This window comes from Pieris brassicae, chromosome 6, assembly GCF_905147105.1.
Source record: "Pieris brassicae chromosome 6, ilPieBrab1.1, whole genome shotgun sequence".
Taxonomy (NCBI): domain Eukaryota; kingdom Metazoa; phylum Arthropoda; class Insecta; order Lepidoptera; family Pieridae; genus Pieris; species Pieris brassicae.
The window spans coordinates 15,722,537-15,747,370 of NC_059670.1; the positions used below are offsets into that span (position 1 = coordinate 15,722,537).

The window sequence follows — 24,834 nt, forward strand, 5'->3', positions numbered from 1 at the left end:
CGTGTAGTAATAGTTTTTCATATTGCAATAGTACTATGCTGGTTAAGTGTAGAAACGTTGATGGCATTAGAAAAGTAGATCCAAAACCACGAACGGCAACTAGATGGCGCTACTTCAAATTTAAAGGAATGTGAATCGGTAATTAGTGTTGATCTTAGGAGTTTCAAAAAAATATTAACATTCTTGTACCATAATAATTGGTACAAGAATGTTAATAGGTACATTTGATTTGAACATACATTAATTTTAGTAATAATCATATATTTCCAGATTTTTGTACTGATTTTATCATTGAATTGTTATTATTACAAAGATGAGTCTGAGATATTTATATATTTTTTTAAGAAATGTTAGAAGCCTGGCTAATGAAAGAAGATACTTCACTCCGGCCACCGCTTGCAACAATATAATTGCATAAAGCGCAAATACGGACGTCGAGGCAGAATACAAAATTCCACCCGTAGCACCTCGACGTCCGCCGTTCCACGACTGAGCGTTTTTCAAAGCAATTATTGCCGTGCGCCACCGCTATATGGAACCTGCCCACTGAAGTATTTCCGAACCAACTCGACTTAGGGTCCTTCAAGAAAACAGCGTACCAATTCTTAAAAGGCCGGCAACGCACTCGCAAGCCCTCTGGAACACGTACAATCAAGTCATTGTCATAAGATACAATAGAAGAAAATAAGTAAGTGCTAAAATAAAACATTGCAAAAGGAGTCATAAAAATAAATTGGGTGTGTGTTTGTATATCCCTAAAAGTTTGATATATTTTGTGGATTAAACTTACTTGATATTTGATTTAATAATTTTTTACATTGATAGTAACTGCATTTCTATGAAATTAAATACTATACATATTTAGTCTTTTACTATTGATACTTTAAATGACTATACATTAGAGATAATTTCATTGCATGGAAAACTAAAACTATATTTATTATAAAACACAACTTTATTCAGAATAATCAAAATCAGAATTCAAAAATCAATATGCATAGATTCATCAGAGTCATTGCTGTTATCACTGTCTCTCACAATGATTCTAAATGTTCCTCTGTAGTCCTGTCCCTTTCTTTATATTTATTTTCCACATGTAGAACATGATCAGTTATTTTCTTCCACTCTTCTGCTGTTACATTTTCAAATAACTCTTTAATCACTTGTTCTAACTGCTCTGTAGTCAATTTAATATTTTTTGTTTGCTACTCTATGTTTTGCCAGACTCCATACTAGCTCAATGGCATTTAGATCACAATGATATGGAGGGAGTCTCAATACTTCATGACCATTGTGCTTTAAAATTTCATTGGCTTCATATATTGGAGTTGGTTTATACTGTTTTACTAGACATGGCAGTTCAGCTTCATATGGTACTCTTCAAATTGAATATTTTTCAAAATAAGCCATTTTCTTATCTCATGTTTGCGATTCTGTGTCGTAGGGGCTTTATTTACTATAACGGAATGGTAACTGGCGATGTCCGTAACAATTACACTTGGCTCATTTAAATTAGGTAGGAGCTTTTCTTCTAACCACTTATTGAAGTTGGCAGCATTCATATCATGGTGATAATCAGCCATTTTTGATTTAGTGCTAATCATGACATGCACAATGGACTCTCAATAGTCAGTCTAAGTGCGGAAACTGATTCCACAAACATACTAATCATGAGTTCGGCACAGGACCTTTCTCCGACCCTGCTTGTACAATTATGTACCTTTTTCCAGATAAAATATTTTCAATAGCATCTTGCCACGATTTTTGGTCTTGTAGTTTTTATGGACATAAGGTTGATATAAATAAATCAATAAATCTTTCTTTCTGCACGTTTCAACGATATAGATCTTAAATAGTAACGTCTCCGCGCAGAAATGTCATTGCGCTCAATTAACAAAGAACGTTCATTTTTGTTCTTCTCAAATTCATAGCCATTAGCCAATAATATTCGGCGAAGAGTTTCCCGACATCCAGTAAATAGTATGCTTTCACTTAATGTCAGCAAAAGTGTTCTCAATGTTGGAACTTGTTTTCTAAAGAAACGAAATATTCTATCACATAAAACAACGTTTAGGATATTATACCTGGTAACTATTCGGAAAAAAATTATAATAGAAATAATAATGAGTAATTGCATGAAGTATATAACAATATCTCTCGAACTCCACTTTTAATAGTTTTACTCATATTTAAACACGTAAATGAATAAATAAGAACAAAATATACCAAAACGAATGTTTGACAACAGCCATATTGAGAAATTGACAATGACATTCTGGCAACACAGAAAGTTTTCAAATAATTTAATTATCTGCTTTCATTAGACAGACTCTACAATTTAAATTTCTTATTTTTAAAATAATAGTGAATCTCATGCATGATATCATTATCTATGCAAACATCTATTAGTAATATTGACATGTCAAATGTCAAGTTAACTAAAATAGCAAAGTTGAAAGTTGAAGTTTAAGTAATATTAAATATTGCACGGTCGCATTTATCTCAATTTAAAAACTAATAGGAAAATGTTGTATTATTTGCAAGATATCGAGCGGCAATGAAATATAAAATTATATGTTTGAATTACAGTTATCGTTTACCTATTAGGTTTTTAGAATTGTGTGATATTTGTAATATGTGTAACTCATGTGCATAACAAAGAATTTTTGATTAGTAGGAAGATATTTTTAAAACCAAGAAAATTATTTTACGATAAATAGACACGTGTGAAACAAAATCTATTTCTTAATTTTGTAAAAGACAGCTTAAAATGCATCTTCAATTGGTATGGATGATCTTCTATTTGAGTTGTGCGACTACCAACGACGAGAAAGAAAACTATGTTCGTGATGATTATAACTACGAAAACTGGCCGTTTCATTACAAAGCGGCTTTAAACACACTAAGTAAGTGACTAAAAAGGCTAATTATTCTTTTTATTATATTTTAATGATTAAGCTTAACTAGAATTTATTTATTTTCCTTTCTGTTGAAACATTCTGTTTCTCTCATTGTGTTCTCGATTCTGTCTAAACATAAAATTAAAGTTTGTTGTCAACAAATAGTAATGTTTATGTATCCACAGGTATTATAAAAAGAGATGTACTACCAGTAGTGCAAGCAGAAGGTAGTATGAAGTCATCCAGTGTAGTTGAGAATGAGTCACGGAAAATAACCCAAGAGTTGAAGCCAATGGTAGGACAAACGGAAGGTGGGATTGTCAATGAGGCACCAAATGCAGATATTCCAATTCCTGATGTAAACACTAAACCAGATCTAACAACTTTAAAAGAAAAACCAGAACCAGTGAACAACCAAGTGAATATCACCAAGACAGATATAGTTAAAAGTATGTTATGTTATTATTTAGAAGAAACATTTTTTATGTTAGATAAATTTTATGAACTTGCAAGTAGCGTGTAGCAATGTTTGCTGCTGAATATAATGCCGAATCTTGTAGATAACATAGCTCAACCAATTGCTAAGATTACATACACATCTTATAATGTATGTCTAATGTTTCAGGTAATGACACAAAAACAAGTGAAGCAAATGTCGTGGCCCAAACAATTTCAAAAATTGAAGATACAGCAACCACTAACAATACCAGTAAGGATCCCAGTATGTTGGATATTAATAATCCTGGAGTTGTCAAGCGAGGTGTTATTGTATTTGGAGGATTGACGTTACTTGCTGTTGCATACTTTATATTTTATAGGTAAATTTCTGTAATTTAATACTTCATACCACAAAACCATAGGTGGTTCTACCTGTACTGCATTAAGTGACATGCTTGCAAAGTTGCATATTATCGTTATATGTATAAAACTATAAAGAAATCTATTCATAATTGTTTGTTTTTCTTGTTAAGTTGTTTTTATTGGTAGCAATTGTTCTCATAAATTTCTTGTTTAAGAAAATTATTGATGGTCAAAGTAAATTTAGATTTTCACACCCTAGAGTTGTGATATTATGCAGTATTATATTAATGAATATGAAATATTCTTTAATAATAAAGAAGAATAATAATGAGGCTTAATTTTATTTTCAGAAATAAGCACAAAAAGTTTGACGCTGCTAACACACATGGTAATAGCGATTCAAACCAGTTTAGATATGGTGTATTGCACTCGGACGACCGTCGGGAGAATCTTGAGCTCTCCCGGATACCACTCACCATGGAATCTGATGATGACGAAGACGAGGACTTGGAAATATTTGACTTAGAACAGAAAAGGAAATCCCTGTCGTATGTTAACTTGCAAACAAATGATGAAGATATTGTTCTGCGGTCTTCCAACGATGAATCTAAGAATAATCTGCTTCTAGATATTGAAGATGCATCAGGGGATCAATTGATTAACTGGTCAGGAAGTGGGAGTAAGTCAATATTATAAGACACATTGTGATATTCTGTACAAAGTTGACCTGTATTTTGTTTAGTTGAGTCATATTTCAGTTGATTTAGCAAGAAATTTAAAAAAGACGCAGAGAATTCATCATTGAATTATGCACCATCTCACAAAAAACTTAGATTTACTTACTTTTTTACAGTAGAATTTGCTTTAACTTTTTTGGCATCTTGTATGCAATAAGTAATTTGAAATTTGACTCAACTTTATTAATATTGTAGAATAAAAGTTCTGAAATATTATCCTGGCTTAGAAATTGTACAGATTGGTCCTTACAATGCGATTTGGGCATGATCTTCTGAATAGTAAATTTTATAGCTCATGCTGTTTGTATTGCTAAAAATTTGTATAAGATGAATTTGTAAAGAAACATTATTTCTTCATGGCATCTTCTAGAACATGGACTCGAATATCAGAATGGCTTTACATAAACGGAATACTGTTATCAGTTATATAAAGCCATACAAACTATGGAATATTTTACCACTGATCATCAAGTTTTAGCCCATTATTAGTATGATTATAAATACTTTGCAATATTCAATTCACACAAAAATCTTATGATGATAAAACCGTTTGGCTCTTATATTTAATTGTCATGAGAAGTGTTGGCAAAATTCATAGTGAAATAGTACTTATCATGGCTGTTATTAAAACAATGTCACTGAAATATTAACTTAGTAATTATTAAATGATTTATTTTTCTATCACTCCATGTATACAAATAAATTATTTATACATAGCGAAATACTCCTTGTTATTGAAGCATTTGCCAAATGGGCAAACCTATGTATATAATTTGATCTGGCTATATTTTAACTAAGTGTCATTAGCAAAAACAAGAAAATATTAAATATTCCATAATTTTTAGGTAAGTTTTTAAAACATTTTTAAATTGGTTCAATACATTGCATTTATGAAAAAACAAGTCAAATATTGTTTTTTGTGTATGTATGTTTATTTAGGATATGACTGCACAAATTTATCTTGATGTTAAAATTTCCATACTAAAATTGTATGGGAAATATGTAGTTTTTAACTATTAATCTGTAACGATTTGTCCTTTTTCTAAAGCAAGCTTTAGACTTGCCATGTCTTACTTTATATTTTATGCTTGTAACACCTAAAAATCTTAAGTGTCAAGTTGAATTGTTACTAATTTAAATAACCATATTTATTTTAGTTTTAATATCATAAATGATTACAAGTTATACTAGGTATTTTTTGTTAATAAAAATATTATAACTCGCAATATTTAAACCTATTTATAATTAGGAATGAGGTAAAGAAATGAATGTTTTAAGTTTTTATATGCTTTTGTTAACCTTCCCTATCTTAGCCTGGAAATAGTGGCTTTAAGGCCTGTCGGAAATTACCAAGTGCCAAAGACGCAACTTAAACGATATATAATAAAATATATTTTTCTATGAATAAATATTTACATGTAGTACCTAACTTAGGTATATAGACAATGTGTATAGAAATACACTCGTGTTTGTCACCCAGTTTTTTGTTTTGCAGATATGGAAATAGAAGGAATAAGTTTTTAATTAAGCTACTTAAGAGTGGTTGTGTCTTTGGTATGGGCTTACTATCATAGTATATTTTAAGCTTTTGGACTGTGATAGTAGTATGGGAGTCTACGTAATACGAAATATTTTTTCTAAATCTTAGTTATACGTAGATTAGCATTTCTCATCTTTCTAGGCCTAAATATTTTAGTGTAAGGCTGTTTAATTATTAAAATATGCTATATTTTATATTGAGTTTTATTTTATGCAGCTTTGACTTAACATATATTATTTTTCTTCAATATCTAATCGTATAGTTAATGTAAGGAAACAATTTGGCATGGATAAATTGAGTAGCACACCGTGTGCGTACAGATACCGGCAAACTTCTTGAGCATTAAACAAGGGGTGGGGGAAAGTTTGCGCATCACACACAGCGCGGGACACAAACGTCATGTGATATACCAATCACGCGATCGACACGTCTGTCGGTATCTATATTTGGAACTAAATGAAACCTGAACGTGCATCGTTCAAAACCATAGCTATTTAATAAAATTCATGTATTTATTTTTGTATATTACAATTCGCACTGGAACGTTCTTTGTTAATGACTACTTTTAATGACCAAATTATTTTTGTTGAACAAGAAGTTTAACATTTTGACAAGTTCATTTAATTTTAAAATCACGGAAGCGATAGAAAACGATTTATAAATGTGTACGTACCATTATTCTACGTAGAATACGTGATCTAATATACAGATACAGATACAGATATTCTGAACATAAAAAATCCATTTACCTTGTTTCCATTGATCCATATCCAGTCTAACAGTTTATTTTAGTGGGATTGGGCACGTACAGTCCAGTCCACCTGTCCGAGATATTGAGATAAACGAACCGTTACAATTCGACCATAGCTTTACCTAACTTTGTTATTGTTGTGTTTAAATGCAAAATTTCTCGTAAGTGAATCTACAACAAAATGCATTGTTTGTAATAGAAAAAAAACTGTATGTATCTATATACATAAGTACAAAACATTTATTTAGTAGTTTATTCAGAGGGATAATATTGCATTCCTTTGCAAAGATAATAAGGTATTAATTCTTCGGGTATTATGTATCTGTGTAGCTATATAACTTATAAGTACGTAAAGGCTTTCCTGGCAATTTTATACTCAATAATTGGAAGTAAGTTAGGAACACTTCCAATCTTCCTTAAGAAAGAAAGAATTACTTATTATTTGATATTATTCTTACATTGAATGCGTATTTACAAATTGTTGGGTTCTATGGGTACTAATAAATGATATTGTTACGAAGACGGGTCGACTGCAATGTTTCTAGATTTTTCCACTACTTAGAGAACTTTTCAGCAGGCTGTAATATTACTTCTGACCGTTTCAGGAGAGGGTCAATCACATATTAGAAAATTGTATTTTCCATAATGTTACCCTAGTTTTCAGGAAGCTGAAACCTCTTTTCAGTCGGTTTCAGAACATGTGTAGTGCAGTTTTCAGGGGACCCGTTTTCAGGCCTAGTTATACCCCTTTGATGAAGGAATATTCTAGACCGAACTTTCTAGGTGTGAGACAAGGACGAAATGAGAGAGAGAGAGAGAAGATCAGAACTTTTTCGAAACTAGACGAGCACTCTAGAAAGCCGTACGACAAAGAGGGAGTAACGTGCGAAAGAGACAAAGAGTGCGGACGTTCTAGAATAGTGCAATCGCTACTCAGTAGCAAGCCCGCCTAGAAAGTTCTCGAATATTGTTTAGAATTATTCCCAGGGATATATAAGCGAGCCGAAACGCGACTAGTCGCCTTTAGTTTTGAATGCGATAACAAGGAAGAAACACCAAAGCGATAAAGTGCGAATAAAGTGAATACAAGTGATAAAGTACTGTGTGAAGTGTGCATAAGTGAAGTAATTAGTGACTGTGTTTTTGTGTGTTATTAGTGCATCTCTGCAATTAATTTATGCCCATAAATTCCTCATTGATTTATCAAGAAATAAACCTTTGAAGAAATCTACGGCATTTTCTATCCGATCCCCTAGCTCGTAACAATATATACTAACAATTACGGTAGACGTATATGGGGTGTATGTAGAAAGTCTAAAACTATTTTTAATGATATTGTTTGTAAGAATAAACTCCCGGGTTACTCGTACCCAACACAGTCACATAGATTATTTATTTATTGTATAAGTGTTCCTAATATAAAGGAAGTTGATGTGGTGGAAACACAAACTGTACACAGTTTTTCTATCCACCAGGACGTCGAACATAATTAAATCATTAACACACATATATATATATACTAAGGCCAGTGACATATAAACTGTAAATTTATAACGATCAAACCATTCAAACGATTTAAAATTGCACCTAAAACGTCGTATACAAATCTAAACACTGACGCGGCATAGGTAGCCGATGCAAGAAACCTGTTCTTGTCGAGAATTCTCATTCACATACAGGATGAGTTCCTATATTCGAATATATTTTAATGACGTATAAAGCATAATTTTTGTTATGCATAATTTATAATTGTTTGACTTATGTAGTATTTTTTTAATTTAAATTTAATATTGTTTCTTGTTATATTAGTAAGAAGTGTAGCTGGTATCAAGTTTATTAAATTTGGAATGATGTAATTTAATGTTTTTTTCCCATATAAATTATTGTATTTGGGTAATAGAAATTCGTTTTTTAATTTTCTACGTGTTGAATAGTGATAGTGTGTTTTAATTGTTTTGAGGTAATTTTCTGTAAAGTAGTTTTCATTTAATAATCCTAGTTGCTATATACTTATATAAAATTATGTTCCAACGGTAAAAATGCGGATCTTATATAGATCACGTATATTATATAACAAACTAAACAATTTCAAAATAATTCTTAACCAAAAATTATTTTCCAACAAGTTGGTCGTAGCTAAAGTAATTGAATGGTTAAGCATCTAAGCGTTAAACGAAGCGCTTAGGTAACTTAATTAAAATAAATTAATGAAGGTTTAAGGTAAAGTATTTTATAAAAATTGTGTAAATTTTTGAGACTAAAAATAAGGATGGCAACTCTTAAATTTTTTGTAAGGTTCGTCAATATTATCTTCATTGAAAATTAAAATATAAAGATTTATAGCGTTCTCATTAAAGACATTGTACCGATACAGGAAATAATCGTAATATTATATTTAGAATTTTTTATTTGTTGTAACAAAAATGGGTATTACCAAAATTACAATTTTTTATAGACTTATAGAAACGTCAGTTCTAGCAATTACTTAAAGTCTCACTCTTTCTAAAGCGGCATACCTGTTATGATAAGAGGCATACCTGAATAATTACATATATTGAAAACACGAAATAACTCATTGAGTTTTATGCGATATGGTAAAATCTACGTAAAGAAGTTTTACATTTTGTAACAATCAAAAACCTTATTTACAAATAGACTATAGAGTAATATATAATATATAAAAACAAAAATAATTGTCTATATTCTTGTAAAGTTATTATACGAATGTGTCTGTACAAAGCTGATACCGTGCCCAAGTTCCTCTAGGAAGTAATGAGCTGTCGGGCGTTAAATATATGTATAATTTCCAGATACATAGAATCCGTTAAAAATACACGATTTATATAAAACACCAATGCCCTGGGCATGCCCGCCTTCGGTCAGGGCGGGCGGAAATGAAAAATAAACACTTCCGAGCGTCGCACTGCACTGGTGATATAAAATAGGGTCCCCGATGCCTGCACTATGAAATGAAGGCTCTGTGTTCGTGGAATGGTAGTAATAATTATGACTGGGATACTTGACAATTAGTAAGACAATGACTGAAAAACCTGTAAAAGTCAGTCGAGATTTACTTTTATTAACTTAACCTTGTGTTGGGGTTGCCAGAAATGCTATCTGTAATGAATCTCGTGATAATTCAGTTGGGTTGGAAGTAAAAAGTGCACTTATGTCGCAGGACACTAATAGCCCCTATACATAAACACTCTTAATAGAAAATTTTCAACGTCGCCGAATGAGCGTGAAAAACCTTATAACTAATATACAAATATTTATCTTAGGAAATCTACGTACCTCTCACAGACTACAAGTAATAAATGCAAAATATATAGGTAGAAAAAGTGGTCAGTTTAATGTGGATAAAGAATATGACCAAATAATAATAATATAAACAAACAATTGATGGTTATATTATAAATAAATATTATCTGTAGATTATAAAACGTAATCTACAATTTAAAATTGATAATTTGAAAGATATCGAGATCTATACCCACACGAATAGCATGTCAAAAGCAATTAATTACAGCGATTACTCGATTGATTACGGACATACAGGTTGTAAGTGATATTAGGTACGGAGATTAATAATTAAGGTTTCATGCTAAGACTGATTGATGTTCCATTGATGTCGGCTGAGTTGTCTAATTTGTAATTAAACGTTTGTAATCTTCATAGTCAAATACAATGATTATATGTTTAGTTAATCATTAAGACGTCTCAAATACTCAGAAGTCTTATTAAAAAGACAGTTACCGAATGAAATGCAAAATAAGTATCTATCTTTAATCTAAATTTATTGGATTTTGTCATACAATACTTTAATTCCCGTCTTAAGTCTTACTCATAGTTCGACATTCAGCATATCGTAATTACAAAATAAACTGTTATACATCGAAAAATATATTACTTCGTGCCTTATATAAGTATAAGCAATTGCTTTACTTATATACTTGTAATTAAAAAGAAGAAGGAATAATAAATAAAGATGAATTTTTAACTTGATATGAAGATAATAAAATTACACGTTAGATTGTAACATTCCTGTAGCTTACTGAAATTAAAACTGAAAAGGTATTCACATGAAACATAGAAAAAAACTATCGTGAGTTAAGTTCTATGGTTGTTGTTAGAGGGATGTTCAAATAAATGTTTGAAGAAACTCATTGTTTGAAGTGTGAACTGCCTTTAGTCATTTAATACATGAGCTTATAAGTAACATAAAATTAGGAGTAGTGGTTGCGACGCTGGATTAAGAAAAAACTATCTGGACTTATTTTCATGTCGGTTAATGTAGGTAACACTTATGTTACATATAAATATTATAAGTGTAGTCGGCCTATTGGACATTATTGGAAAGAGAATGTTATATTACAATTTATGATTGTATGAAAAGTAATGGGCACATTTATTACTAAAGTGGCGTTTTGCAATTTATTCGCTACAAGTATACAATGATTGCTAACATTTGGTTTGCGCTTCTAATTATTAACTATTATTCCTACTCCCAGAAACAACATGGGGTTCCGCGAGTCTCTTCACAAAATTTTTAAATTTTGTCTTCTGCCACTAATATCGATTTTCGCACTCCTATACTGCTTCATTTAAGAATAAGTTAAAACAACTATTAATGTGCTAAGACTTGTATCTTTCTTCTTTATTATAGCTACTTATATGTTTGTTGTTGTCATGATTTATAAATGTTGTATTGTCTGCTTGGTTAATGTTCTGCTGTCATGTTTTGCTATGTTATACAATGTTATTTTTTATCAGTGAAAATATTTCTGGATATATTCAATGCATTCATTTTATTTTTTACTTTTTATTTATAGAGCTGCATCTGTTTTGTTGCCTAAATAAATAAATATAGATACAAAATCTATTAATTAATCTTTGTATATATCGAATTATCTTATTGTGTTTTAATTCCGCGTTAGAGTTTCGCAACCGCCTTTCAAAAAAGTACGATGTGATCCATCCAGGATGGAATTCCAGGATTCTGTTATATTTGTTGCAACCAAGATCGTCAGTCTCGTCTTCGTCTTACATAATTTTGCGCCAACTCTCTCCTTTGAACTTTAAACTCCTGTCTGGTTTAATATTATAAAAAAGTATACTATATAGCGCAAATTCGGCCCCAAGTGGAATACTGTTCTAACCTCTGGGCGGGAGCTCCAGCACCAGCTCCTTCCCCTGGACCGTATTCAACGAAGAGCGATTCGAATCGTCGACGACCGATCACTTTCCGTGCGGCTTGATCCCTTGGTGTTGGGTACAGATGTGGGGTATCTCTGTATCTTCTACCGCGTTTACCATGGAGAGTGTTCAGAGCAGTTGTTTGGTCTACCTGCAGCTGTCTAGTTTCATTATCGGACGTCAAGGCAAAATACCATCCGTATCACCTTGACGTCCGTCGTTCCACAACTGAGCGTTTTTAGGCAGTTTTGCCGGCAAAGTCTGCATGCGCGGCATTATGTGGAACCCGCTGCCCACTGAAGTATGTCAGAACCAATTCGACTTAGGGTCCTTCAAGAAAAGAGCGTACTAATTCTTGAAAGGCCGGCAACGCATTTGCGAGCCAGAAGGCTATGTGAGCGAGTGGGCGGCGGTACCACTTAACATCAGGTGAGCCTCCTGCCGTTTTGTCTCCTATATATTTAAAAAATTCACCCTTTTTTTCTTCTATATTTTAATTTATTTTATTTTTCTTTGCCACATGATAAAGTTTCACGATTAACTCTACAATATGTTTTCATGCGTCTTGGGTTCAGATAAGTAAAAAACTGATTGAAGAGAAATGAGAAAGCGGGCTTTGGGCTTCTATTATACTGCATACACGTGTACGTTTTTTATTTCTGAGAAATACAACAGACAAATAACTCGAGTCGATTTTGTTTACTAAACTACACTTAAAGACTGTAGTTTGTTGGATGTGGAAAGGCTGCTATAATACTGCCCTCACCTAGCAGTAATAGAATTAAGCCGGGACTTTTATGTTGTTCTAAACAATGTCGTCGTAAACGGTTTTGACTGTTATATGTAACTTAACTAATGTGAGGTTACATAACTCCTGTTTTTCTAAAAATTTATTAGTCTGATATTTCATAATCGCTCAAAGTTTTCAAAGTTACATAGAGAATGTGCCAATTTCTTTCGCGACATTGTTTGTACGAGGTGTTCGGAGCGCAACTCTTTTGTTTGTGTTCCCACTAACTTTGATTGAAACTCGCTTTATTCGGGCAAATTGGTAAAACTTCAGCGATTGCTTTTCTTCTTTACTTTACAAAGCTGCTAAAATTCAACCAACAATATTGACTAATATGGTGCCAAAACTTCTTTGAAATAGTTTCAAGCCCGCATAAGTATTTGATCTTCAAACATTTAAATTGAATTGAACTTTGAAGTTTAAAATACTTATTTTTCTGATTAGGTGCTCGGTGTAATAATAATTATTTCTCTGTTGGCTTAGGAGGCTTACTTACCAAAATATAGTACCTTATCTTCGTCTAATAATATAATATAATATTATTATGTTACGCCGGGGTATGCTAGGAAAAAAAAGGTTCTAGAATTATTTTTCAAAACTGTCTCGCCCAAAAACAAATACCAAGAAAATAAAAGATATAATATATTTACATACTTATAAAGGAAAGATGTTTAAACGCCAATTAAAATCGTTAAAGCAACAAGCCGAAGATCAAAAGGACTTTTTGCATGTCTGACGGCTGTCTGGTATTGCAGGCATTTTAATTATCTATCGATACGAGGAGAAATAAGCAAAAACCGTCCACAATGAGAAAATAATAGCGCCGAAGTGCGTTCCTCGGAATATGGAGATGGCGTCCGTACTTATTTATTCATCAAGGATCGAGCTGTTTGTGTATTATCTTAAAGAGATTATAATAATGAGAAACGTGACGGTGCACAAAAACTAGTAATTAGTATAGGGTTTGCTAGTCCTGTGGTAATGTTTTCAAAAATAGAACTAATTTACTGAAATAAAAAATTAAATCATTAGTAGTTATTTTATTTTTATGGGATACAATATTTGAATTTAGAATTCTTAAAATAATTTATAAAATATAGAAAGACAATAAAAATAATGTTTTTACACGGTTTTAAACGTGGAGTAAGAATCTCGTACATTTTTTAATGTAATGATGAAAAACGATATAACTAAAATTATTTTTATATGAAAAGTAAATTTCCAAAATCAGATATTTCTTGTACATTTTGTAGGAACCGATTTCGTAAGACAACCACGTATCGCCATGTCGTAAATTTGGAGCTATAAACTCTCACTTGGTATTTACGGATCTTTTTTTCGACAATTTTCTTAGAAATATAAAAAAAGCGATGTAATATCAGAATTTATATTCCGGTACTAAATATTATTATGGATTTTGTAAGTCCTTGTCTTGCTTTGTACATGAAAAACTAAATTAGTAGGTCACGTAGGTCAATTAGTAGGTAAGTTGTGTTTTGACCTGGAAGTGTTCTTACCGTTGGATTATTTTCATAAAAGTTCAACTGTTTTCTAAACCAGATTTGGGCAGAAAATTTATCTAGGCTCCGCCGTGAAGCAGTGCTAGACTTCATGGTCCCTATATAAAATATACTTAAAATAAACAAAAATTACGCATTTTACCAAATGATATGTTATATACTTGTTTTAAATAAAATAATAATAGAATCGCTAACACATATTTAAGACTTTCTCCAATATGCAATTTAAAAGACTGTCACATTAACATTTGACATCTGTGAGTTTTAGCTTCATTGACGTAACATTGTAACGACCTTCAAATTATTTTCTATTGTCATTTGTCATATCTGAATTGAACGTCCTAAAATATCAAATAATAATTGTATTCATACATTTTATTTCTATAATAGATGGTGAGAAATGTGTTTATTATCTATTCGGGTCACATAAGCAAATATCCGGGAAAGGATGGCTGCGAACGATTATTTATAGTACAAATTGAGTGACACGGGTCCAAAAAGGATTTGCTTCTATAAATCAAGAGCTTAGATTTAGTCAGTGTACTTTGCTATTATCTATTTAAAGGTACAAGGGAGACTTTTGACGGTCCGTTGTTTCAATAATTTACTATCAAAATTTATTCCGGATGTATTCATATCAAACAACGTATTACGCATCTTCTATACATAACACTATCAGTGCTACAAATAAACGTGGTATAAAATGTTATATCAAGAATAAACTAAGAATAAGTATAAGTCAAAAATCATATAAGCCGAAATTATTCTTCTTTAAAAAAGTCTGCAATGTTTACTGGCCTTTTATATTGCAATAAAATTATTTCTAAAATAGTGAATTACTTTCCAAGCTGTTTTTATAAATTATATTTTATTAATAATTAATATACTTATATTTTTATATATTAAATATAATTCAAAATTTATAATTATACTTATATTTTTTTAATTTTAAACAAAGTTAAGTGTGTTATTAAAAATAATATTATTTTTATAAAACTAAGAAAATAATGGTCAAGTACAACGCTCCCTCTTATGATGTGTTCTTAAATAAAAGCTGGTGAAACAAATCACGGGAAAGCTCGATGAACCAAATGTCGGTGGTACTTAAATTTTTAACAAATCACAATTAAATAACTGAAAAAATAAGTTTGTCAACAGGAATTATAATATTATAATCTTACACCTAGACACACAATTACAATAATAAGTAATTTTAAATTTATACCAGGCAAAAACAAATGTTTTTTATAACTATTGGCAACAATTCTTACAAACAATAAATAGGTGACCTATAAAGCGATAACGATAACTTTTTAGCTTTATAATTAAAACTCGATAATTATTAGCTTAGTTACACATTCCATGAAAAGCAGCATTAGAACCTGGGACAGATCTACGAAAGGGATTGAGAAAAGGTTTAATAGGAAATTAAGGAACTTAAGTGTTTTTTTGAGAGCAAAAGGGGACAATCGATGCGGCTTTTGATAATTTTATAAACAATAGACATGTGCGTCATGTCCAACCTCCTGTCTATGGACAACATTTGAAAGCGGTTAATCCATTTTTGATATTGGTTATATGGCCGCTCAATGTATAAGGAAAAACCCGGAAAAACTTGAAGCTCATATTAAATGGTTACATATAGATATTATATCAATATCAATCTCATTGTCAAGTAAATCTTTATTTGATTGCTTTCAATAGAAACGATGTAACGGGCAACCATTCTCGGCGATTGTGGTCTGGAAAAAGACATTGTTCAACTTTTATGAGATTTCCTAAGTTGTCCAATTGTATGGAAGAGAATGTATTGGTAGTAAAATTTTATTTATATTGTTTGCTAAATTATCCGGTAAACGGTAACATTGATTGTTATTTTTGAGAAATGGTTGATGTAACGATCTTTGATTCCAAAAAAAAATTGTATTTTTGACCAGACTTATAGAACTGACTTTGATATTTTAACGATACTATTATACTTTATACTAATAAAAATGTATGTCTTAATCTTTGTAATGGTTGTGCTCTTAGGTAAAGGTTCTTTGTTTTATGGCACACGGGACTTTAGACTCAAAAGATGCACAGGGTTCTGATTACATTCTTTGGCAATAATTACGCAGAAATGTGCTTGCTCAACTGTGTCCTGGACTTAAAAATCTTTGTAAAATATAAAATATACATTGTCAGTGCTATTCAACAAGAATAATAAAGATAATATTGTTATCGTGAAAGTAACAGATTGTATGTCTCGCCGCAAACTTAAGCTATTATGACGGACAAAAATAGTTGTTAAAGTTCGCCAAGTTCCTAACTAACGTCCCCTTATTGCTTTACTTGCGACGATATTTTCTTAGTTATAATAAGCCATTATATTTGTGACAAATAGCGATATAAAACGCTTTGTTTCATTTATTTAGTATTGTTTATATCTAATTAGAGCGTGTGAAGCACTGGGAGTATTTATATATTATTGTTCTTTCTTCGGATAATTTTATAGATAAGTTATTAAAATAAGAATTAATTTTCATTTTAATGCTCTGGGCGTAGTTAAACCAAAAAACCAAATTAGTAGTTAAACTAAATCAATGGCGCTACAACCTTTTTAGGTCTGGGCCTCAGATTTCAGACTCAGTTTCATGATCATTTGTAAATCTAATAGGCATTTAGGTGATCTCCCTCCTGTGCCTGACACACGACGTCGACTTTTTTTGGGAATAAGGCATGTTAAATGCACACATAGAAAGAAAATCCATTGGTGCACAGCCGGGGATCGAACCTACGACCTCAGACATGAGAGTCGCACGCTGTAGCCACTCGGCATAGACTAAATAGACTAGACTAAAAAGTCGACAGCGTGTGTCAGGCACAGGAGGCGCGAAACTGAGTCTGAAAGGTTGTTGACCTAAAAAGGTTGTTGCGCCACTAATACATTTGTTTTATTTTTATATATTATATTTACAGGAATTTCTTAAATTATAATAGCTAAATGACAATTTCGCGTAATAATGATTATTTTACTAACAGGCTTTAGACTTATGTTTTACGTATAATACTTTTACACTTCGTACAGTCGTGAGCAGTTTTACATATAACTATCTTAAGCTCCAATACGCAACATGCTATTTACCTAGATCTAGGTAACGTACTGACTAATGAAGTCCTCGTTGTTCAGCCTGCCACTGACAGGTAGGGATCCAATATCCTATCAGTGATAGGGCTGTATTACAATGACGTCAGAATTTGATTAAAAACAAATTTAGCGTATTTATGTAGTCTGTAGTTATATTGTATCCATATTTTTACGGATATGAAAAAAAGTGAAGCTTTTTATACATTTTAATGAGTCTCGTTTTAAATTTCTAATAGTTCATATATACGAAAATACTTAATTTTCAATTTATATATTTTGTTGTTATTTCTGGGAAAGGTAATCAAAAATGCTCGACAAAGTGGTGTACGTGTGTATGTATGAAAAAATTGTCATATTTTCTTGTACTTTTTAACGATGCAAATTATTTTAGAAATATGCAAATAATTCAATGAAGAAAACGTTTGGATATATATATCCATCACTTAAATACCTCAATAAATAGAGGGAGAATATTTACAAAGAATATCAGATAAAGAAAATCACAAGACATGTAATTGGATAGTAATAGAATTGTCGACATTGTGGAAGAGCTGATAATTAATTGGCCAGGTATACCGATAAGCTTTTTTGTACTTTTGTTATACGATGACCAAACGTAGACCCTTCGTGGACTCTAATTGAAATTCAAAATATAAAGCCCGGCGCATATACGCCTTCATTCGTTTTATTCAACAGGCCGTTATATTAACAAATTATTGACGGATCTGTACCAAAACATTTAATTTTAGTTTTTTTTACATTTTACAGTTACGTTTCTTTAATTGTGTGTTAACTTCGTGTTTGTGTGTGCGACTATTTTGCCCAATTATGCTAAGCGTTTGCTACTTAATAATATTGAGATTTTTTTTCAATTTGTCAAGTGAAGCATGGCGTTTTACTGGCGTTATAGAATGCAGTTCCTTATAATTTCCATTTAAACCAAAAACTTGATTAAAAAGAATTTCGGTGAGTTCTTCTTGCCCGCTCTACGTACTGGATTTGTGAACTGGTATTCTTCTATTGTATGTCTCATTGCATCGCCATTCATGAATCCTTTTGAGTTATTAGTTTTTTAATTAATATTTTTTTGTATTATCTTAGATTAAGGCTCGTCATTTTTTTTTTAAATTTAGTCATGGATTCACCCATCACATTTCTTTTATACATTTTTCCCTTACTAGGGTTGCCTGGAAGAGATCGCTCGTTAGCTATAAGGATGCCCGTTTCATCCCGTATAATTTTTGCATATTTATTATTTGTTTTTGTATGAATGTAATGAATTGTGAATAAATATATAAATTAAGACATTATTTTTTTCGTCTGTATTGAATTTACTAAATTTAGATTCTAACACAGCTGAGATCTATAATCATTCATGTTATAAATACAGATACATATACACTTACCGTAACATTATACACTAAGAATAATAATAAATAATAACAAATTGTTTATTTACAAAGAGTGGTACTTTTAGATTGATTCATTATAAAAATCTACACAATCACCCATATAACAGTAGGCATGCATGCAAATGTCATATTAATTTTCATGTGTTAATATTAAGTTGAGTTATAGTTGTTATCATACTTATGGTCTAAAGTATAAAGGCACCTTTCCTTAAAAAAATATTTTTTATTGTTAATATTTGTATCTAATATAGTAAGAAAACACTTTTTAAACGGATTGAAGCTATGTATTATTATTAAAAACTTGTAATTATTTACATAATTAAAAAAAAAATACGTTTCGCGTGCTTTACAGCGTGCTTGGTCACGGTGACTGAAGACAAAAGGTGTTGAATTTCAAAAGTATCACAGCTGCAGAGAAAGTTGCGTTATCTGTACTTATTGCCCCGAAGTTGATATCGACTAAAAGATGACGGGTTTTTGCAAAAATGACTCACGGTGTCCTCTATGAGTATATGAGAATACATAGCTTCAATCCGTTCAAAAAGTGTTTTCTTAATGTGTAAAAGCTATGTTAACAAAATACATTTCTAATATAGTAACTTATTTAGTTTAGAATATAAAATTTTATACGGGTGTAGCGTAATTATTATTCAGAAAAATAAGTATTACGTTTAGCAATAGTCCCTCGGTTTTTGGCCGCGTGGACAATTCTAAACCGCAACAAAGTGCTCTACCCACTGACACCATATTATTTAATAATTATGGAATACCCTGACTCTATAAAGTATTTTTTTATATTCTACAAATAAATGAAAGAGTTAAACCCGATAGATAGTAAATTATTCGTGAATCTATGTATTGGTAATGGTAATTATTTCAATGATTCATTTATGTTAATATGAGATAATTTAGTACCCAATTGGGAATTACATGTTAAATGCGCTGAATATATTTCATGAATTCATGTAAATTGTGATTTGAATTAGGGTATTAATCGTTAATAATAAATTTTGGTATTTACGTGGCCAAAACTAAAGTCCTCTGTAAATTGAGCTTTGATACAATTTTGAAATGCAATATGTTTATTTGTAGAATACATTTTAGAGTGTTCTTTCAGACCTTTCTTTATTTTAGGACCCATACATAGAAGCCTTATAGGCATCCGATCTGGTAGGCCGAGAAGCTAGGCAGCAGGGGGGTTCCTGAACTTCTATTTCCTAAAAAAGGACTTTGCTTAAAAGGCTTGGCGACTCCCGGCGGACGAACTAGTCCGAAAATATCCTCATGATATTTATGGGCGAGTTGGCTCTCGCTGGCCTCCTCTTTAGATCCTAAGATCACCATAAAATTGTATCGTAATTCTAGGATGTTAGAAAAATATGAAATTAGTAAAAGAAACTACGTCGATTGAATAAAATCCGTGTAGTAAACACCGCAAGGTATCGTATCAACGTTTACCAATGATGAAACTATCTTAAGACGAGCTACCAAGTACCTACTACTGAAAACTTGACATAGCTTTGAATGCTAACAGAAAATACGTGTGTTAAATATGTAAATGAAAAATTTTCACAGCCCTTGATATAAACATCTTATCATTCTCTCTTTTCTTTCCAGTATTTTGCATTTAACAGAACCGATACTTTGTGTTAGTTTAAGGAAACATCAGAGTCAAATATTTCAAATTCTTGTACTTTTTGTCGTCTTTAATGATGTTATATAAATGTTAACTTGTTAACCTTTATGGTATTTGATTTGTTTTATTATCAGTTAAGAACTAAATTTATACCAAGCGCATTTCTGCATCGGTTTTATTTCTAATTTTTTAGGCAAGTTGTGCCTAAAATTACGAAACGTTGGTAGTTATCAAATTTCTATATATTTGTTTACCAATCGGAATAGTTTCATTTTATTTTCAGCAAACACCGTACGCACACAAAATATTTGCGGGGCCTATTCCCAGATGCGATCGGTCAGGGCTTTAAAGTGAGTTGTTAAACAAAAATAGGGTTGCCAATCGTCTCATTGACTTTCTGGTCACGCACTCACTCTGTTAGGAAAACATTATTCCTTTGATGTCAGAGAGAGTGACTTTTTAATGCATATCTTGAGGATTGAGAAACCGGTTTGAGACATTGATTTTTTATTGATTTTGGGGTTCAAAATGTAAACCTGGTTAAGCATGTGACTTTTACACGGAGTCCAGATTTACCTGTCCAAAAAATTATGTAAGTTTCAATTAGCGGAAGTAGTACTCGCTCGCTAAAGGAAGTCATCGTAATGTGTATCAGGAATAGAAGGTGCGTGAAGTAAAATGTGGAATTGAAGCAGAAATATACTTCCATGAGACTGCCGGCGTGTGATGTTACGAAGCTATATGAATTCACATAAATGTCGTTTTAAACAATGAATTAAATTCGTGATTAGATAATGATAAGACATAAATACAAACAATATTCAATCGTATTTTTGTTAGTAGTTTACCCCAGTATACTCTCTAAGTTTACGTCATTTATTTCGTAAAAGCTATCATAAATTATATACCAAAAAACAATTTTATTAAAGTTATAACCAAAGATGGAATACATAATGATAGATGATAGAAAGATAAAGGAGTTTAAGTATATAAAACTCATGTATCGATCGTTTATAGGGTTAAAGACAAGTTATTCGTTAGTGTTAGTTGATCTATTAAAGGCAAGGCATGTACCTTGAAGCTGCAGGCTTTTGTACTGGCATTATACAGGGACCTTATACGTCTTACAGAAGTGGTCTCATTCCAAATTAAAAAGAATATTACTCGGAAGCAGTAAAATTTTAAAATTAGAATTTTCAAAATCTACGTAATTTCGGAACAAGATTTGTGGAGTTGTAAAAGAAAGGAAATCAAATTACATACCCCAGTTTATAACTCTAACTTAAAAATCATTCTTCCCGTTACAGGTATAACATTTTCTTTGAGTGTGAAAACGGGAAACTTGGACGATTTTTCAAGGGAATGAACATTTATGAATGAAGGTTTCGATATCGTTCCTTATCCTTCATTCATTAGCAAGTTCAATCAGAGGGCCACAGCCTGCGGTTATTTATTACTTCACATCGGCCCTAACAATTACTGAGGAGGAAAAACTTTTCTCCATTACGGCCCTTGGGAAGGCTTTCATACAAAAAAAACGGTCAAGTGTGGGTCGGTCTCACTTTCCAAGTGTTCTGTAACAAATTAATTATTTTGAATATTGTAAGTGTATCTCTAGAGAGGGCTGACTTATTTGTATCTTATGTTATATATTTATCCATTTGTGAACTTCGCCTCCTTGTCATCGTAAAGCTATACCATATTCTTTCTTATATCTCATGATACATGAGTTGAGTCTCTTGTCTTGAAATCGAACCTAATTTTTTTATATAGAATAGGAGATCAACTGATGTTAAGTGAAACTGCCAGCCATGGACACTGAATGCCACAGGACAGGCGAGTGCGTTGCCTTTTAAAAATTGGTACGCTTTTATCTTGAACCAGTACTTACCATTTCGGCTTGGATTCCGATAATTAATTAGAGCGCTGAAAGGTTTTAAATATTACTGTTTAATAATTTTCAGAACCCCAATTTGCTGAAACTTTGACTACGGAACACAAAAAAAAAGAAATTGTACACGCAGCCGTATCATGTAATGGATTCAGGGTCCGATTTCGATTTCGTGGTTGTGAGGAATAAGTAATATTCATCTAATGATATCTCGCGGGATAACTTCTTTTAACAGTAGGCTTATTTTTACAATATACTACATTTGCGATTTTAGGTCATAAGTTAAAAATCACATTTAAATAAATTGGCAAAGTCATTTAAGCTTACGTATGAAGATTTTTGAAGACGCGGCCTTGACGGAAATTTATATTCATAAAGTGCGTGTCTAATCAGCGCATAAAAAATGTTGGGAGTTCAGAAAGTTGGAGAATGTTTGTTTTTGTATTTAAGACATGTAATATTTTTTATTAAGACTATGTCCGTCGGGACCGCTTTTAAATTATAAAACGACTACCTGACTCAACAGACGTTGTCCTGCATGATATTTCAAGCGATTTGGATATTAGAAAAAGTATCAAAGATCCGACTGCAGCGCCATCTATCGGGCTTATTTGTGAGTCTGAACCATCCAGGGCGCAACACAAACGCATCCAAAATCTTCATCGTATCGGTCCAACCGTTTAAGAGGAGTTCAGTGACCTACAAACGTATGGTAACATTATATATATAAGTAAGGCATTTAGTTCGAGCAGTGTTTGCCTAGTTACTTCAGCGTGCGACTCTCGTCCCTGAGGACGCAGTCCATCATCGGCTGTACCAATGGATTGGCTATGTGTGCATTTAATTTTCGCTCGAAAGATGAAGGAAAACATCGTGAGGAAATCGACTTGCCTTAGATACAAAAAGTCGACGGCATGCGTCAGGCACAGAAGGCTGATCACCTTGCCAGATTAACAAATGATTATGAAACAGATACAGAAATCTGAGATAGTATAAAGATAAAGAATGTGTATTTTGATTAAGAGGGACCTTTGAGCTGGTGATATATGGACTTGTTAAAGATCTAAGAGGGCTTCTGTTTGACAGTGCAGATATTAAAATAATAACAATAGTGTCAAACAAATGTTTAATTAAACTAATTAAAAAAAACTGTTATTTATTTAATTACTTCACCGAAATATCTATATTTTATTAATATAACTACTACAACTATAAGGTGCCTACAAGAATACACACACACTATTATAAATGTTACTTTTATACAAAGAAAGGTTTTTAAGGTAAATATGTAATCAGACCCCATGTGAGCCTTTACCGTTCAGTGAAAGTTTTATTAAATCCCGAATGCAATCGTCTAGGGAAAGTGGGAACACCTGCCTTTACTGCCTCCACTGAGTACGTGTTACGAAATTGTTAGGGAAAACTTCAAGAAGCAAGATTATTAAAATTGTTTTTGTGACAAATATCAGTGAATTTACAATGTATATATAATAAACACTTTTTTATAGTTCTTTTTTTCATACCTGCCTGGAAGAAATCGTTTTAAAAGTAATTATGTAAGGTATTGTTTTGTACTGTTCAAACAACAAAGTGTGGAGATAATATTATGGGGAAACAATAACCAACTTTTTATGCTTATTAATCTGTAGTTGGCATAGCATTAAGATTTTTTAAATTATTAACCGCTAGAAGAGGTGGCAAATCGGTATAGGTCTTAAATTCAAAATACTATAAACTAAAAATAATATCCAAAGAACCAATGTATATAGAATAAAAACCAAGAGAACCTTATGAATTCGTATAAGAAGCAATATTAATATATTTATAAGAATACTAGCAGATCCGACAGATGTTGTCCTGTACACATGTCTTTCATATAAAAAGAAATATGTAATAATGTAAATCATTCTTGACTACATTTGAACACACAAAAAATGTCATCAAAATCTGTTCAGCCGTTGAGGAGTTTAATTAAGATCACACACACAGATGATTTGTATACCAGCTGTTTATTTGCTGTATAGATAAATAAACTAGTTACCGATAGCAGTGAAATCTGCCGGACCGATTTGTGAATCTATATATATATATATATATATATCTACTATATGCAACTTTACAGAAATTGGTTAAATACAGGTAAATAAGACAAAGTATAACAAAACGCTTTATAATCATAGACATTAATACAAATAATACAATTATTTCATATTACCTTATTACTTCTAAGATTATTACCGAATTTCATTAATTGTAATAGAATTATTACTATCAATGTTATCGTTATTATATATTTTTGTTATTGATGGCTTCGAATCAACCGTAGTAGGGACAAGAAAAGATAGTGCGTAACGGAAAAATGTGACGCGTAACGCAATAATGTGACACATCACAGAAAAATGTGACGGTAAGTTGTTTTACAACACTGATACAGAAGTTTGACTTCAATTAACATAAAATTGTACAAATCTTCAAAAAGTGATAAATGATATTCAACTTACGCATAATCTGCAATTCGCAAAGTATTCCA

General features: G+C 31.7%; 1 protein-coding gene across 1 annotated transcript; it reads left to right on the top strand.

Moving 5' to 3' along the window:
* The first annotated feature begins 2,444 nt into the window (after positions 1-2,444).
* LOC123711193 lies at positions 2,445-6,172 on the top strand. The gene is made up of 4 exons (XM_045663644.1): positions 2,445-2,906; positions 3,086-3,349; positions 3,526-3,718; positions 4,052-6,172. The coding sequence occupies exons 1-4, from the start codon at positions 2,771-2,773 to the stop codon at positions 4,395-4,397; spliced, it is 939 nt and encodes a 312-aa protein (XP_045519600.1). The 5' UTR covers positions 2,445-2,770; the 3' UTR covers positions 4,398-6,172.
* The last annotated feature ends 18,662 nt before the right edge of the window (positions 6,173-24,834 follow it).